This window comes from Vipera ursinii (assembly GCF_947247035.1).
Source record: "Vipera ursinii genome assembly, chromosome: 2".
NCBI classification, from domain to species: domain Eukaryota; kingdom Metazoa; phylum Chordata; class Lepidosauria; order Squamata; family Viperidae; genus Vipera; species Vipera ursinii.
The window spans coordinates 137741068-137754487 of NC_139513.1; the positions used below are offsets into that span (position 1 = coordinate 137741068).

At 45.7% G+C, this 13420-nt stretch overlaps 1 protein-coding gene and 1 long non-coding RNA gene across 4 annotated transcripts in view; one reads left to right on the forward strand and one right to left on the reverse strand.

Annotated features, from left to right (window-relative positions):
* Positions 1-13420, forward strand: part of RBMS2 (RNA binding motif single stranded interacting protein 2) — a 76455-nt gene that overhangs the window by 38935 nt on the left and 24100 nt on the right. For all 3 annotated transcript variants that reach the window (XM_083353965.1, XM_083353966.1, XM_083353967.1), the window contains exons 2-3: positions 4943-5136; positions 13019-13077. In XM_083353965.1, the coding sequence (XP_083210091.1) occupies positions 4943-5136; positions 13019-13077 (253 nt within the window). The remainder of the gene's footprint in view (positions 1-4942; positions 5137-13018; positions 13078-13420) is intronic.
* Positions 2517-7528, reverse strand: LOC310635236. Its single transcript, XR_014491369.1, has 2 exons — positions 6813-7528; positions 2517-2904 (listed from the first exon to the last, which is right to left on the reverse strand). It is a non-coding gene; the product is annotated as an uncharacterized lncRNA (long non-coding RNA).

Consider the following 13420-nt stretch of genomic DNA (forward strand, 5'->3'; position numbering starts at 1 on the left):
CCCTGAGATGCCGCAGTAGGATACCATGGTCGATGGTATCGAAAGCCGCTGAGAGATCTAAAAGGACTAAGACAGAGGAACATCTTCCTGTTATCAGGAAGAAGCCTCTTGCTCCACTGATATGAGGCTAAGATTTTATATATTCAAAAACAAAAGAACAATATACTTTGAATATTATATGAATGGAATAAAGGCGATCAATTCTGTCAAAAAGCTAGGGTTTTGTAGCTGTGACACAAGTATCACTGTGAACCTTCCTTGAGATTGAATTGGACTCCTAGATTGGGTAAAAACTCTGTAATCTCAAGCCTGTATTTTAATTGCTAAGTAATCCATTACTAGGAGCCATGGAAGCACAAAATATATCAACTGTATATTCAGAAAATTCATGCTTAGCCGTTCTATTTTTTCTAATTTATTTTATTGACCACTAGTTTGATATGCTGTGAGATTATTGATTATATTTGTCCGCTATGCTCAAGCTAATCTTATTGGTTATCCAAGATAACTGTATGTGTTTATGGCTAATAGAAATTAAGCCTGATCTAAATCTTCTCAGATTTTCATGTAATATTTGGTCTTGACCAGCTTTGAGAAAACTCTTGTCTATCCAAAATAAGACAGATTCTCAAACTAGATTTATAAAAGATTCCAAACTGTACTCCAGAAATCAGTAATTTCAGCATGCCAAGGAGTGTTCATCACGGCCAAATACTTTATCAGCATTTTGTGCCCCAAACTTTAAAAAAAATTTTGCATTAACCAGGCAAACTGTCTTACTTTTAGCTCCTTTAAGAAAGGATTCGTATAAAATGGTTTATACCCAAGTTCCTTGAAAAAAAAAGGAATCAATAATACATATCCTTCTATATTGACTTTTCTGTCAAATTGGCATTAAATTTTTTAAATTTAACTTCTTTCAGCATCCAGTCCTAGCAAATCAAAGGCCAGTCTTGTTCTTTCCCGGGGGTCTTCAAACTTGGCCCTTTTACGACTTGTGGACTTCAACTCCCAGAATTCCTCAGCCAGGCATGCTAGCTGAGGAATTCTGGGAGTTGAAGTCCACAAGTCGTAAAAGGGCCAAGTTTGAAGACCCCTGCTCTATCCTCTCGAGCAGAACTTCAAAGTGGCCTCCAGGAGTGGCCTTTAGGAACAGCAATCCTGCTTACCAGGCAGTTGTTTAGTTTTCCCTGTTTAGAATCTTCTGGCTGGAATAGAATTTTAAAATGCTAATCTTAGTATTTTACAGTGCTAAATAACAATCAGTGATCGATAATAAACTTGTATTCATTCATTGGTAAAATTAAATATATTGATTCATCACGAAAAGGCTCAGACTTTTAGTTGCAATTGAATTAAAATTTGCATATTTAATTCTGTTTATTTTTAATATTTTATTCCTTTTATTTTTACTAATTTGTATCTTGTTTAATAGTTGTTTAAGCCAGTTAGCTCTTATATTTTTAAAAGTTCAATTTTGTTTTGTTTTATTTCAGTCTGTCTCTATCCTGTTTTCAGATTTTATTTGAGTTGTTGTCTCTAAGAGTAAAGGTACCATTGTTACATTTATTTACTGAAGTCAACCTTTGTTTTAAACCAGGGCTTTAATTGGAAATTTAAAGCTGTCATTTTGGTACAGTGTTTCCAATGGAGTACCCATTATTTCAATGTATGGTTGTAAATTAAAATAGAAATTAAAGAGTCATCCCGGTTCTATTTAGTAGACTTATAAAAGGTAAAGGTAAAGGTTCCCCCGCACATGCGTGCTAGTCGTTTCCGACTCTAGGGGCCGGTGCTCATCTCCGTTTCAAAGCCGAAGAGCCAGCGCTTGTCCGAGGACGTCTCCGTGGTCATGTGGCCGGCATGACTAGACGCCAAAGGCGCACTGAACGCTGTTACCTTCCCACCGTAGTGGTCCCTATTTTTCTACTTGCATTTTTACGTGCTTTCGAACTGCTAGGTTGGCAGAAGCTGGGACGAGTAACAGGTGCTCACTCTGCTACGCGGCACTCGGGATTTGACCCGCCAAACTGCCGACCTTCTGATCGACAAGCTCAGCGTCCTAACCCACTGAGCCACCGCGTCCCTAGTAGACTTATAGCCATGTACAAATAGTCTTCGACTTGCAGACATAATTTGAGCAAGATGGTGTTAAGTGAGTTTTGCCCCATTTTGTGACCTTTCTTGCCACAGTTGTTAAAAGAATCACTGTAGTTGCTAAGTTAGTAACCCGGTTGTTAAGTAAATCTGGCTTCCCCATTGATGTTGCCTGTCAGAAGGTTGCAGAAGGGGATCACATGACCCGGGGACACTGCAACCGTCATAAATAAACACGTGCTAGTTTCCAAGTGTTTGAATTTTGATCACCTGACTGTGGGGGATGCTGCAACAGTCGTAAGTGTGAAAAACGGTCATAAGTTACTTTTTCCCGTGCCGTTGTAGCTTCAAATAGTCGTTAAACGAATGATTGTAAGTCGAGGACTATTGGTAATCAAAGTGTGGTAACTAGATGAGAAGGCAAAACTGAGCTGCTTTTATTTTTTTAATGTGGAGCAGGACGCATAGCCCGGCCTACTTGTCTGGGTCTTGTGTCCCGTTCTGATTTTGCTCTGCTTCCTTTCCCTTCTGATCCCAGCCTGTGGCCTCTCTTGAGCGTTGAGCCAGGCCTGCTGAATAGCTGAGCAGTTTTGCAATGGAAGTACTCCACCCCGAGTGTCCCCGTGGGCAGGTCAGACTCAGTGACTTCAGCAGCACTTTGCCAGGGAAGGTTGAGAATACAGCCTCTTCTTGCACAGCCAAACATATGTACATCTGGTCTTGTCCTGCACATGCCCCGGAGCGGAGAAATAACTTGGAAACGCTCCACCTTCTTCCCTTTGCATCTGCTTCCCACAATCGGAGGACCTTGTAAAAAAAAAAAAAAAGTGCCTGAGGAATCATGGGATATAGAGGGATCTTAGAAAGAGACCGAGCGATCCTTTGGATGAGCAAAATTGTAGCTTGGCTAAATCGTAGTTCTAAAAATAGTAGCTTGTTTTTCATTTACGAAGAAAGTAAGCCGAAGTATATAAGAATGAGAATGAACTCTGCTTCTCGGCCTTTAAAATCAGTCTGGTTTGCAGACGTTAGCAGGCACTGCTAGGATTGTACTGTGAAAAGAATAATCACCTGACTTTTGAAGCTAACACTGCTAGATGTCTGGGTAGACATAAAAGCTTTTTCCCCCTCCATACTGGCCAGGTGACCATTTTGGATATGATTTTTTTTTTTTTTTTTTTGCATTTTCAGGTCTCCAAGAGACTGTCCAGATTTTTTTAAAAAGCTTAAAAGAAAAAAGGACATATTTTCACTATAAGTATATATTGGATTTATACTGTTAAAATTCCCCTACTCCCCAAATACTGGAAATTGTACTTTCGTGTGCTGAGAACTTTGTTAAGTGATGGTTAGTCCTCTTTTTTAAGAAGCGCAAATTCCTAGAGTTACCTGGCAAAGTAATTTCTTTGTATTAACTCCCAATTTAGTGCCAGTCATATGCTAGTGGCAACAGAATGGTGCATCGGAGTATTTGCTTCCTAAAACTGTAGAGATGGTCACATAAACAGTATGAACAAAAGGAAAAGCTGCATCCTTTGGCCTTAGAGATCGAATTGAACATTAACCACCATAGCTTGCATTAAACTATACTTGATTTAAATCTAGTGTACTGAATCACAATTGGAAGGATTTGCATAAGACGGGAAGCCAGAAACTATGGCTTACAAAACAAAATTGCTGAATTTCTACAATGTGCTAAATTAAACCTAAATAGAGCTTATTATGGTTTGGTGCAAGCTCACTATATTAAAGCAAAAACATTCAATGGGGCAATCACAGTCACCAATAAGAATGAATACGCTAGTTAGAAAGCTAAAATTCTGCAGCAAAATTGTTGTTTGGATACTAAAAAATGGGGTGGCTTTGGGACGGAACAACCCTTGCTCTTCTGAAACATGAGCAAAGACTCTACGACAGAGGTCTTCAAAGTTGGCCCTTTTATGGCTTGTGGACTTCAACTCCCAGAATTCTTCAGCCAGCATGCCTGGCTGAGGAATTCTGGGAGTTGAAGTCCACAAGCCATAAAAGGGCCAACTTTGAAGACCCCTGCTCTACAAGTTCATTGCACGGAGACAGGAATTGTCTATAAAAAGAGTCCAAGCTGAGAATGTTCTAACCAAATTTACTTGCTGACTGTATGATTATGACATCAAAGGTGTCTTGACCAATGATAGCAAGGCTGTTTTTTTCCCCCTTCCTTTTATACTATCCTCTCTGATGGTGGCAGTGTTCGGGGGCCTTTGTTACATTCAGGGGTTCAGATCCATCGGGAGGGTGGAACTTCTGATCATCCTGGATGAGGAAACCTCTTTACTTCTCCCCATCCGGGGACTGAAGGCAATTGATCAGGGACCCCTTTGGGGCAGGATGGGTGGGTGTGAGGGGATTCTAGCCCTGAGAGCGGGAAGGGGCTTGAAACTCTCTGGCCCAATCTGATCTTACAATTGTATGTTTTAATTTTATTTAACTTGTAAAGGCTTCCACCTCTAGGAAGCCGAACAAAGAAGAAATCTGTGTCTCAAGGGTCTCTCCCTCTGATGCAGATCCATTATGGGTAAATTAGCTGGGGTCTTTGTACCAAAAGGAGACGAGACAATTCTTCTTATCTTCCACCTTTTCAGCAAGGCATTCTACACATATAACGTACAGTTCCTTTATACTCATAGTGATTAGAGGTCAGAGTTGCCCATTTATGAAGAAAAGGAAAAATTAGACCAAGTGCAATGGGAATTCCACACTGCTCACTGTGTCTCTGTCATCTACAATGGAGCGTTGTCTTGCTAGCTGTCTTTGCCTTGCCTGACCCAACAGCCATTTAACAAGCTCTCTCTTCTTTGCCATGCAGCCTTATGTCTCAGTGGCCCAGCAGATGGCACCCCCAAGCCCCAGTGGCAGCTGCAACAACAATAGCAGCAGCAGCAGCAGCAGTGGCCCAGGTGGTGGCGGAGGTGGCGGGGACCAGCTGAGCAAAACAAACTTGTATATCCGGGGCCTGCATCCTGGTACCACCGATCAGGATCTTGTCAAGCTCTGCCAACCGTAAGTTACCATCATCCAAGAAACATTGACAGTCACTCATAGGGTGGGAAGTAAATCCAGGTGGCCAAATGTTGTGTCCTTATCAGTTAGACCTTGCTCTGTAGTATTCTGTTTTCAGTGGGAATTGAACTTAGCGGTCTTCTCCAGTACTGAATGCTATCCACACTTCCTGAATTCAGCAAAAAAATCTATACTGGCATGTAATGTGTGTCCCCATTGCTAATCCCTATCCTGTCTGTACAACTGCTCTTTCAAGCCATTGCAGTCCCTGACTTCCTCCAGGTGACAAGTCCTATCAGTCGTCTTGAGGAGGCCTTTGGATAGCGCTGGGGGAAAAAAAAGAGAAAATAGTTCTGTAACACTAGTAGTACAGGTAAAGGATGAATGAAGTCTCATCGTGAGGGCAACATGAAGGCAGTCGTATGAAACATAGTAAAGGTAAAGGTTCCCCCACACGTGCGTGCTAGTCGTTTCCAAGTCTAGGGGCCGGTGATCATCTCCATTTCAAAGCCGAAGAGCCAGCGCTTGTCCAAGGACGTCTCCGTGGTCATGTGGCTGGCATGACTAGACGCCAAAGGTGCACGGAACGCTGTTACTTTCCCACCGTAGTGGTCCCTATTTTTCTACTTGCATTTTGACGTGCTTTCGAACTGCTAGGTACAAAAATGTTTGTATATGTTTGGGGGCAAATGGCACGGTTGTGCATTATTGTATCAGGGTTGGATCAGGCTCTTGGAGAGGATACCGTTCCTTCTGTCTAATAAATAGATGGGCCGTGGTGGCGCAGTGGTTAGAATGCAGTATTGCAGGCTACTTCTGCTGACTGCTGGCTGCCTGCAGTTGGCAGTTCGATTCTCACCTGCTCCTTCTGAGATCGGTAAAATGAGGACGCAGATTGCTGGGGGCAATAGGCTGACTCTGTTTAAACTGCTTAGAGAGGGCTGTAAAGCACTGTGAAGCGGTATATAAGTCTAAGTGCTATTGCTATTGCTCACGTGATGTGGCAACAAGCCAAATGATTTACCAAGAAATATAGGCAGTGAACCACTTTCGCATCATGTGCCTGTGTTGAAGCCATGAGATGAAGCAGAAAGAGACTTAGCCATGTCACCAAAATCAAAGGAGAAGTTTAAGCGTTCCACAAATCTAGAACTCTGAGATTCAATGATCATCCAGTTATTGTCAAGTATGGATCAGGTTTGCCTACAGATTTAGGGGCTTTTTTCTGTCCTGTTCATTCCTTTGCCCTATTCTCCTATCTCCTCACTCTGGTTCTTCACCCATTTTCCTTTCTTTTCCCCATTCCACAACTTAAACTGGAGCCAAACGTGAAAGTGTATGGATGACAGTTTGGCTTTCTTTTACCTGGCCCCTTTGGGATATTCTAGGTGAGAAGTCAAGAAAGGAAGGAAGGAAGGAAGGAAGGAAGGAAGGAAGGAAGGAAGGAAGGAAGGAAGGAAGGAAGGAAGGAAGGAAGGAAGGAAACTCTTTCCCGCACTTTGGTGAAGGACCATGTCCTTCTTTGTAAGGATGGGAAAGCTGGCAGCATCAGGTCTGAATCCAGCCTTCTGCTCTGGGTTTTACAGTCTCCTGGAACTGAAGTGCAGCCTGAACAGAAAGGTCATTATTTGTAGGAAGTTGATCAGGTTTGGAGTGCTGCTACTGCTGTGGCTCACCTGTTTCTTGGATCCTCATGGAAACTTGTAATTCAGGGTCCTTGTTTTAAGGATATCAGAAGCCTAAGATCTTAGTGCTATCCGCTGTATTGAACTCCGACATCTTCCAGAAGCTCAGCGCAATACTGGAGCCTTGACTAATAATCAGTGTTACCTTGGTATCCCCCTGATTTGCCAAGTTATCTAAAAAGTGATGGGAAGGCATCTCATTCCCAGCTAAAGAGTTCTGAAAGTGACTTTGGCGGCGGCGCGGGGGGGGGGGGGAGAATTGAAGGGGACTAAGTAGAGCGCAGTCACGTACACATTGCCTGCAGCAACATACTGACGTTGTGAAGTCTGTGGCTCCCTAATTGCCTGCCAGGGTTTGCTCTACTCTTCCGTCTCCGAGCCCGAAGGAGACTGAGCAAAGCTATAGTACTTGAAGACGGGAGGCCAGGAGGGGTGGGTGGGCAGGGGGCTGTTCCTCGTTTACCTCAGCTCACCCCAGTCTGGAATGCTGGATCTGGCCCCAAAGCCACACTTGACAAACACGCCTGCTTCATACCAGGAATGTGTGAGAGAAGGGATCATGGATGAGAGCTGCAACCAGCAGTGGAGAGTATGGGGAGGACCAAAGGGGAGGGGAGGAAACAAGACGAGAGACTTAATACTGGCAGGGGCTGGGAATTCCGGGCAGCGTTCCTGATTCTGCCCCTATCTTGCAACATTTATGTGCGGTGCCCTCCTCCTCCTCCTCCTCCTCCTCCTCCTCCTGCTGTGCCTTAATTCCCACATCTGCAAAGCAGTAGACCCCCCCCTTCCTCCCTCCCCCCCCATTGGAGGTCTGACCACAACCACAGCATTCAGCATGATTCATCTCACTCTGCAACCCTGCAGCTGGACTCCCCTGAGTACTGGCTGGGAGGCGCCAGGACTCGGTTGTTCTTGGCGCCGGTCGGATTTCCTGGGCTTGTCCTTCCCTGGGCAGGAAATCCTGCTCAGGGTGAACAGGAAGCATTGCGGGTGGGGTCAGAGGGCAGCTGGGATGGACTCCGTAGGGCTCAGCACTTGGGGGAGGGGAAGAGAGCCAGAGTTCGCTGGCTATTTTTAAAGGGAAACTAATTCAGGGCTTGCACTGGCGGGGGGGGGGAGGTGTTGTGATAGGATGGAGGAATTTAAGGGTGTCCTAGGAAGACTGGCCCAAAGAATTGCATGCATTACTGTGACTTCCCTCTCAAGATAGTGATAAGGAAGCTAATAAAGTGATTTACAAGAAAAGGGCTATGAGGGCCGTTCTTAGCAAATGATTACACCAGCAAGGCTGTTTCTAATTGTCCCAGAACTATTCAGAGGATACTGGAATAACTATTAACCTCTTTCTTCACTTCTGTGGGAAACTGTGGCAGGAGCATATCCTAGTAACCATCTTTCCTGGCTGGCCCTGTCTTGGTGGTGCTGCATTCCTTTCCTCCAGGGAGCCCTACCTGAAGCAGTTCAAGATTGTCCTTAGCTGTTCCAGGGTTAAAAACCTGACTTGTCTCTTTAAGCATTGGGTACGTTCCCATGGTTTTGACACGGGAGGTGTCTGGTACCCTTCAGCAGCTGTTTGGCTAGTGTTGCAGCCAGGTCACCCCCTAAAGGGCGAGACTGGCCAGGGACCTCTGGCACACCCACATTCCTCTGACCCCTGGGCGTTCTCTTTGAAAGCCTTTCCGCTTAAGCGGCAGGAGAGCTCTCATCAGATCCCATGCTTGGTGATCTGCCTCGGCTTAAATGGTAGAGGTGGGGTAGGCTTCACAGTGAAGCAGGAGAGACAGCCAGCCCCTCCCTCTGTGGCTGTCCGGTGGAATTTTCCCCTTGAACTGCGTTGTCTGTCCAGGCCGCTTTCGAACGCAGTTTTAGTGCCCTGCTAGAACAGCTCCGAACCCCTATTTGAAACGAGCTTGAGCCAGTTGATACTTGGCCTCCCTTTGACGGCACCTGTACCAAACGTGCGGGCCAAACCAAAGCAGGTTTTGACAGGTAGTACAGCTCACTGATTTAGCCCTCCATCAAAAAAAGTTGCCTCTGCCTCATATCTCACTCACATTAAGCTCGCCCCACATTAAGGGAAGCGTTTTCCCGCCACTTTGGGATGGCCGGAGAGAGGAAGGAATAAAAGTCAGTAGAAAAACGTATTGATCCCTGCTGTTGGGTGTTTGTCCTGCTTGCGTATTAATAAGAACTGCACCGTATCTGTGGCAGGATAGAGATCATCGCTGGGGGAAGCTTATCTTATGCTGGTATAGTTTTCTGCTAGCTGGGAACCAGCCAAGGGAATAGCCGTGGCTATTTTAATATTCCCAGCGCTCACCTTTCGAGGTTTTAATGTAGGCTCCTGTAAGGACAAACGTTCAGGCTTCTATATGTGTCTGTGGAAGTTCTACCACCCAGACTCAGCGTTCTGGGACTGTAATTTCTGGAATTTCAGATCTGGTGAGGAACTGCACATCTTCCAGAGTTCGACATTTTATTTGCAAGTTACAATTAGGAGTGTGCAGTTTCTCTCTTTCTTTTCTTCTTTTAAAGCTGAACCTCAAATATCACAAAGGTCAAATTCTTCTGTGCACAGTATAAACCAGGGGTAGGCAACCTTGGCTCTTTTATGACTCGTGGACTTCAACTCCCAGAATTCCTGAGCCAGCCATGCTGGCTCAGGAATTCTGGGAGTTATTATTATTATTATTATTTATTTGATTTATATACCGCCCTTCTCCTTGGTAGGACTCAGGGCGGTTCACAGGGCACATATAAAAAACAAAAACACTATACAAAAATTAAAAAGAATTAAACCCTTGCCCAATAAAACAGTAATACAGATTAAAAACAATTAAAAAACCCATAATCCCCATCAGGCCAGACCAGCTAATTCGAACAGATGGGTCTTCAGGCCCCGACGGAAAGTTCGAAGGTCTGGTGCCATCCGGAGCTCCACCGGCAACTGATTCCATAAAGCCGGGGCCCCCACAGAGAAGGCCCTCCCCCTGGGGGCCACCAGTCGACATTCCCTGACTGGCGGCACCCTGAGGAGGCCCTCTCTGTGGGAACGCACAGGGCGGAGGGGAGTCGATGCCGGCAGCAGGTGGTCCCTGAGGTAACCCGGACCCATGCCATGTAGGGCCTTAAAGATCGTAACCAACACCTTGAACCTCACCCGAAAGACAACTGGTAACCAATGCAGCTCGCGGAGCAAAGGTGTAACATGGGAGTACCGGGAAACTCCCAAGACAACTCTCGCGGCCGCATTCTGTACCAGTTGGAGCCTCCGGGTGGTCTTCAAGGGAAGCCCCATGTAGAGAGCATTACAGTAGTCAAGGCGAGAGGTCACGAGCGCATGAGTGACTGTACACAGGGCATCCCGGTTTAGATAGGGCCGCAACTGGCGCACCAGGCGAACCTGGGCGAAAGCCCCCCTAGTCACGGCCACTATATGCTCTTCCAAAGTAAGCCGCGAATCTAGAAGGACTCCCAAGTTGCGAGCCCTATCCACGGGGGGTAAGAGCTCACCCCCCATAGAAAGAGATGGAACATTTGGAATGTCCCGGGATGCCGGAATGCACAGCCACTCAGTCTTGTCAGGGTTGAGCTGAAGTCTGTTCCTCCCCATCCAGACCCGAACCGCCTCCAGGCAACGGGAGTTGAAGTCCACGAGACATAAAAGAGCCAAGGTTGCCTACCCCTGACTGTTGGATGCACCAATGTGACTGTTCGCTAGTGCAGAGATGGATAACCCCAGCTAACGCAGTTTCCGAAAGGTTTTCTTTGGGCTCTCAAGCCCATGTCTGACCATGCTACTAAATACTGACTGCAGGATGGTTAATTTGAGCAACACAATTTCCCACCATTTGGAGGCACTCAAGGATGGGAATAATAATATAAATAGGAAAAACACAAAATTCCCACTCAAAAATGGAAGCTTGGCCTCCATCCTGGTGCGTAGCCAGCCTCCTTCCAGTTCGTATCGCTGAGCTCTCGGTAGTCCTCACTCCCCCAAAGTCTTCGAATACGGTTTACACCACAAAAACTCGCCTAGCCTTGTTATACCAGGTAGCCTTCAATTTTGCGATCCCAGTTGGGATCCTAATCTCATTGCTAAGCAAAGGGGTTGTTAAGTGAGCCGTGTCTGAGGTTACGACTCTTTTTTTTGCCACAATTGTTAAGCAAATCACTGCAGTTGTTAAACGAGTTATGTGGTCATTAAGCAAGTCTGGCTCCCTCCCATTGATTTTGCTTGTTGGAAGCTGGCTAGGAAGCGAATGGCAATCAGGTGACCCTCCGGGACGCTGCAACCATCATAGTTCCATGCCAGTCGCCAAGCGCCCAGACTTGGATTGCGTGATGGTGGCGATATTGTGGCGGTTGCTCTACGTGAGGACTGGCCATAAGTGCCTTTTTTCCCAGGGCTGTTGTAACGTCGAACAGCCACTAAATGAAAGGGTGTAAGTTGAGGACTACCTGTAATGATTCACGTGAAATTCAGCATTACTTTGCCATTCATTTGCTGTCAGAACTCAAGCTGTGGTGTCTTTGAAATGGGAAGACCCTGCACTTAATCTAGTGAGACCTCTTTCACACTGAGTTATCAAGGCTGCTCCATGTCTGTGAACCACTGTTCAAGATGGGCCACCTACTATCACCCCCCCCCCCCCCCGATATATGCCAGCTACATGTTCTAATAGTTTAAAATGTCACGACTGTCCCTTTGGAGATCCAGACCCTTTTTTTTGGCAAAATAATAATAGAGGACTGGAGGCTAAAACATATAAGGAACGGTTGCTGGAATTGGGCATGTCTAGTTTAATGAAAGGGACGCGGTGGCTCAGTGGGTTAGGACGCTGAGCTTGTCGATCAGAAGGTCGGCAGTTTGGCGGGTTGAATCCCGAGTGCCGCGTAACAGAGTGAGCGCTTGTTACTCATCCCAGCTTTTGCCAACCTAGCAGTTCGAAAGCACATAAAAATGCAAGTAGAAAAATAGGGACCACTATGGTGGGAAGGTAACAGCGTTCCGTGTGCCTTTGGTCATGACCACGGAGACGTCCTCGGACAAGCGCTGGCTCTTCGGCTTTGAAATGGAGATGAGCACCAGCCCCTAGACTTGGAAACGACTAGCACGCATGTGCGGGGGAACCTTTACCTTTACCTTTAGTTTAATGAAGAGAAGGGCGAGAGGGGACATGATAGCAGTGTTCCAATATCTCAGGGGCTGCCACAAAGAAGAGGGAGTCAAGCTATTCCCCAAAGCATCTGAAGGCAGGAGAAGAAGCAACGGATGGAAACTAATCAAGGAGAGAAGCAACCTAGAACTAAGGAGAAACTTCCTGACAGTCAGAACAATTTAATCAGTGGAACAACCTGCCTCCATAAGCTGTGAATGCTCCAACACTGGAAGTCTTTAAGAAGAGACTGGACAGCCATTTGTCCGAAATGGTATAGGGTTTCCTGCCAGAGCAGGGGGTTGGACTAGATGACCTCCAAGGTCCCTTCCAACTCTATTATTGCTATTATTATTCTAAAACTTTTATTCATTAAACATGAACTTCAGTCAGCTGAACATTCAAATTGACTGGCACTAATGGTTGACACGGGATGATGGTGATGATGATGATGATGATGATGATGATGATGATGATTATGTAGCAACTGGCTTATTGTCAGGTTCTGTCCAAATAAAGGCACCTATGAAGAGTTTCACGGTTGGTAAAGGAGAGCTGTGCGAGATGATCAGTTGTCTTTTTTGTGGTTGCTTCGTTCACCTTCCTGGCTAAGGGTTGCTTCACGGAGATGGTACATCACAGCTTGCAAATATGTGACAGAGCTATCCAGGGGATTACACAAGTCTGAATAAACTTTTCTAGACACTTTCAGCTTCTTGACTGTTATGGTGAAGAATTTACAATTCTTCTGTAGGATTTGGTTGGGAAACCAATACAGCTGGCGAAACATTCTTTTCTCACCAGTAGTGCACCCTGCTTGTCCTGCAATTAACTGAAGAGCAGCTCTTAATTCCCGAGTAGAGAAAATCTTTATTTTTCAGTCTTCTTGGGTGGAGGGTAGGGGAGCAGAGAAGAGTCCACGAAGGAGAAGTGTTTCCGGGGAGGATAGTTAGGACTCTCATATCCACTTCCCAAACTTGCTTTAAGAGCTGTGCTTATTCCATCCCTTATCTTGATGCTTTTCTGTACTTACAGATACGGCAAAATTGTCTCCACCAAGGCCATCCTGGATAAAACAACTAATAAATGCAAAGGTGAGCTCAGCTGGATTTTCTTCTCGCATGGAGTAATATTATGGTATCCACAGGACCTGAATCGGAGTCTGGATAACAAGTGTGGGTTTTGCTTGGGGTTTCTCCGAGGGGGGAACGCAGAGCTATCCTGTTTTGCTCCATCCTTATCACACACAGAGTCTTGCAGCGGTCCGAGAATTTAATCTCTCCTTCAAAAGAGGGTTTCTTCCATCCACACCTTCGAGGCTGGCGAAGTTGAAACCCATGGAAGGCCCGGGAACAGGACAGGCTCAGTATCCTATCCTAGAGCCAAGTTTCCTGAGCAGGATGGGCTCGGTCTGAAGGCGGGGATGGTTTATTGGCA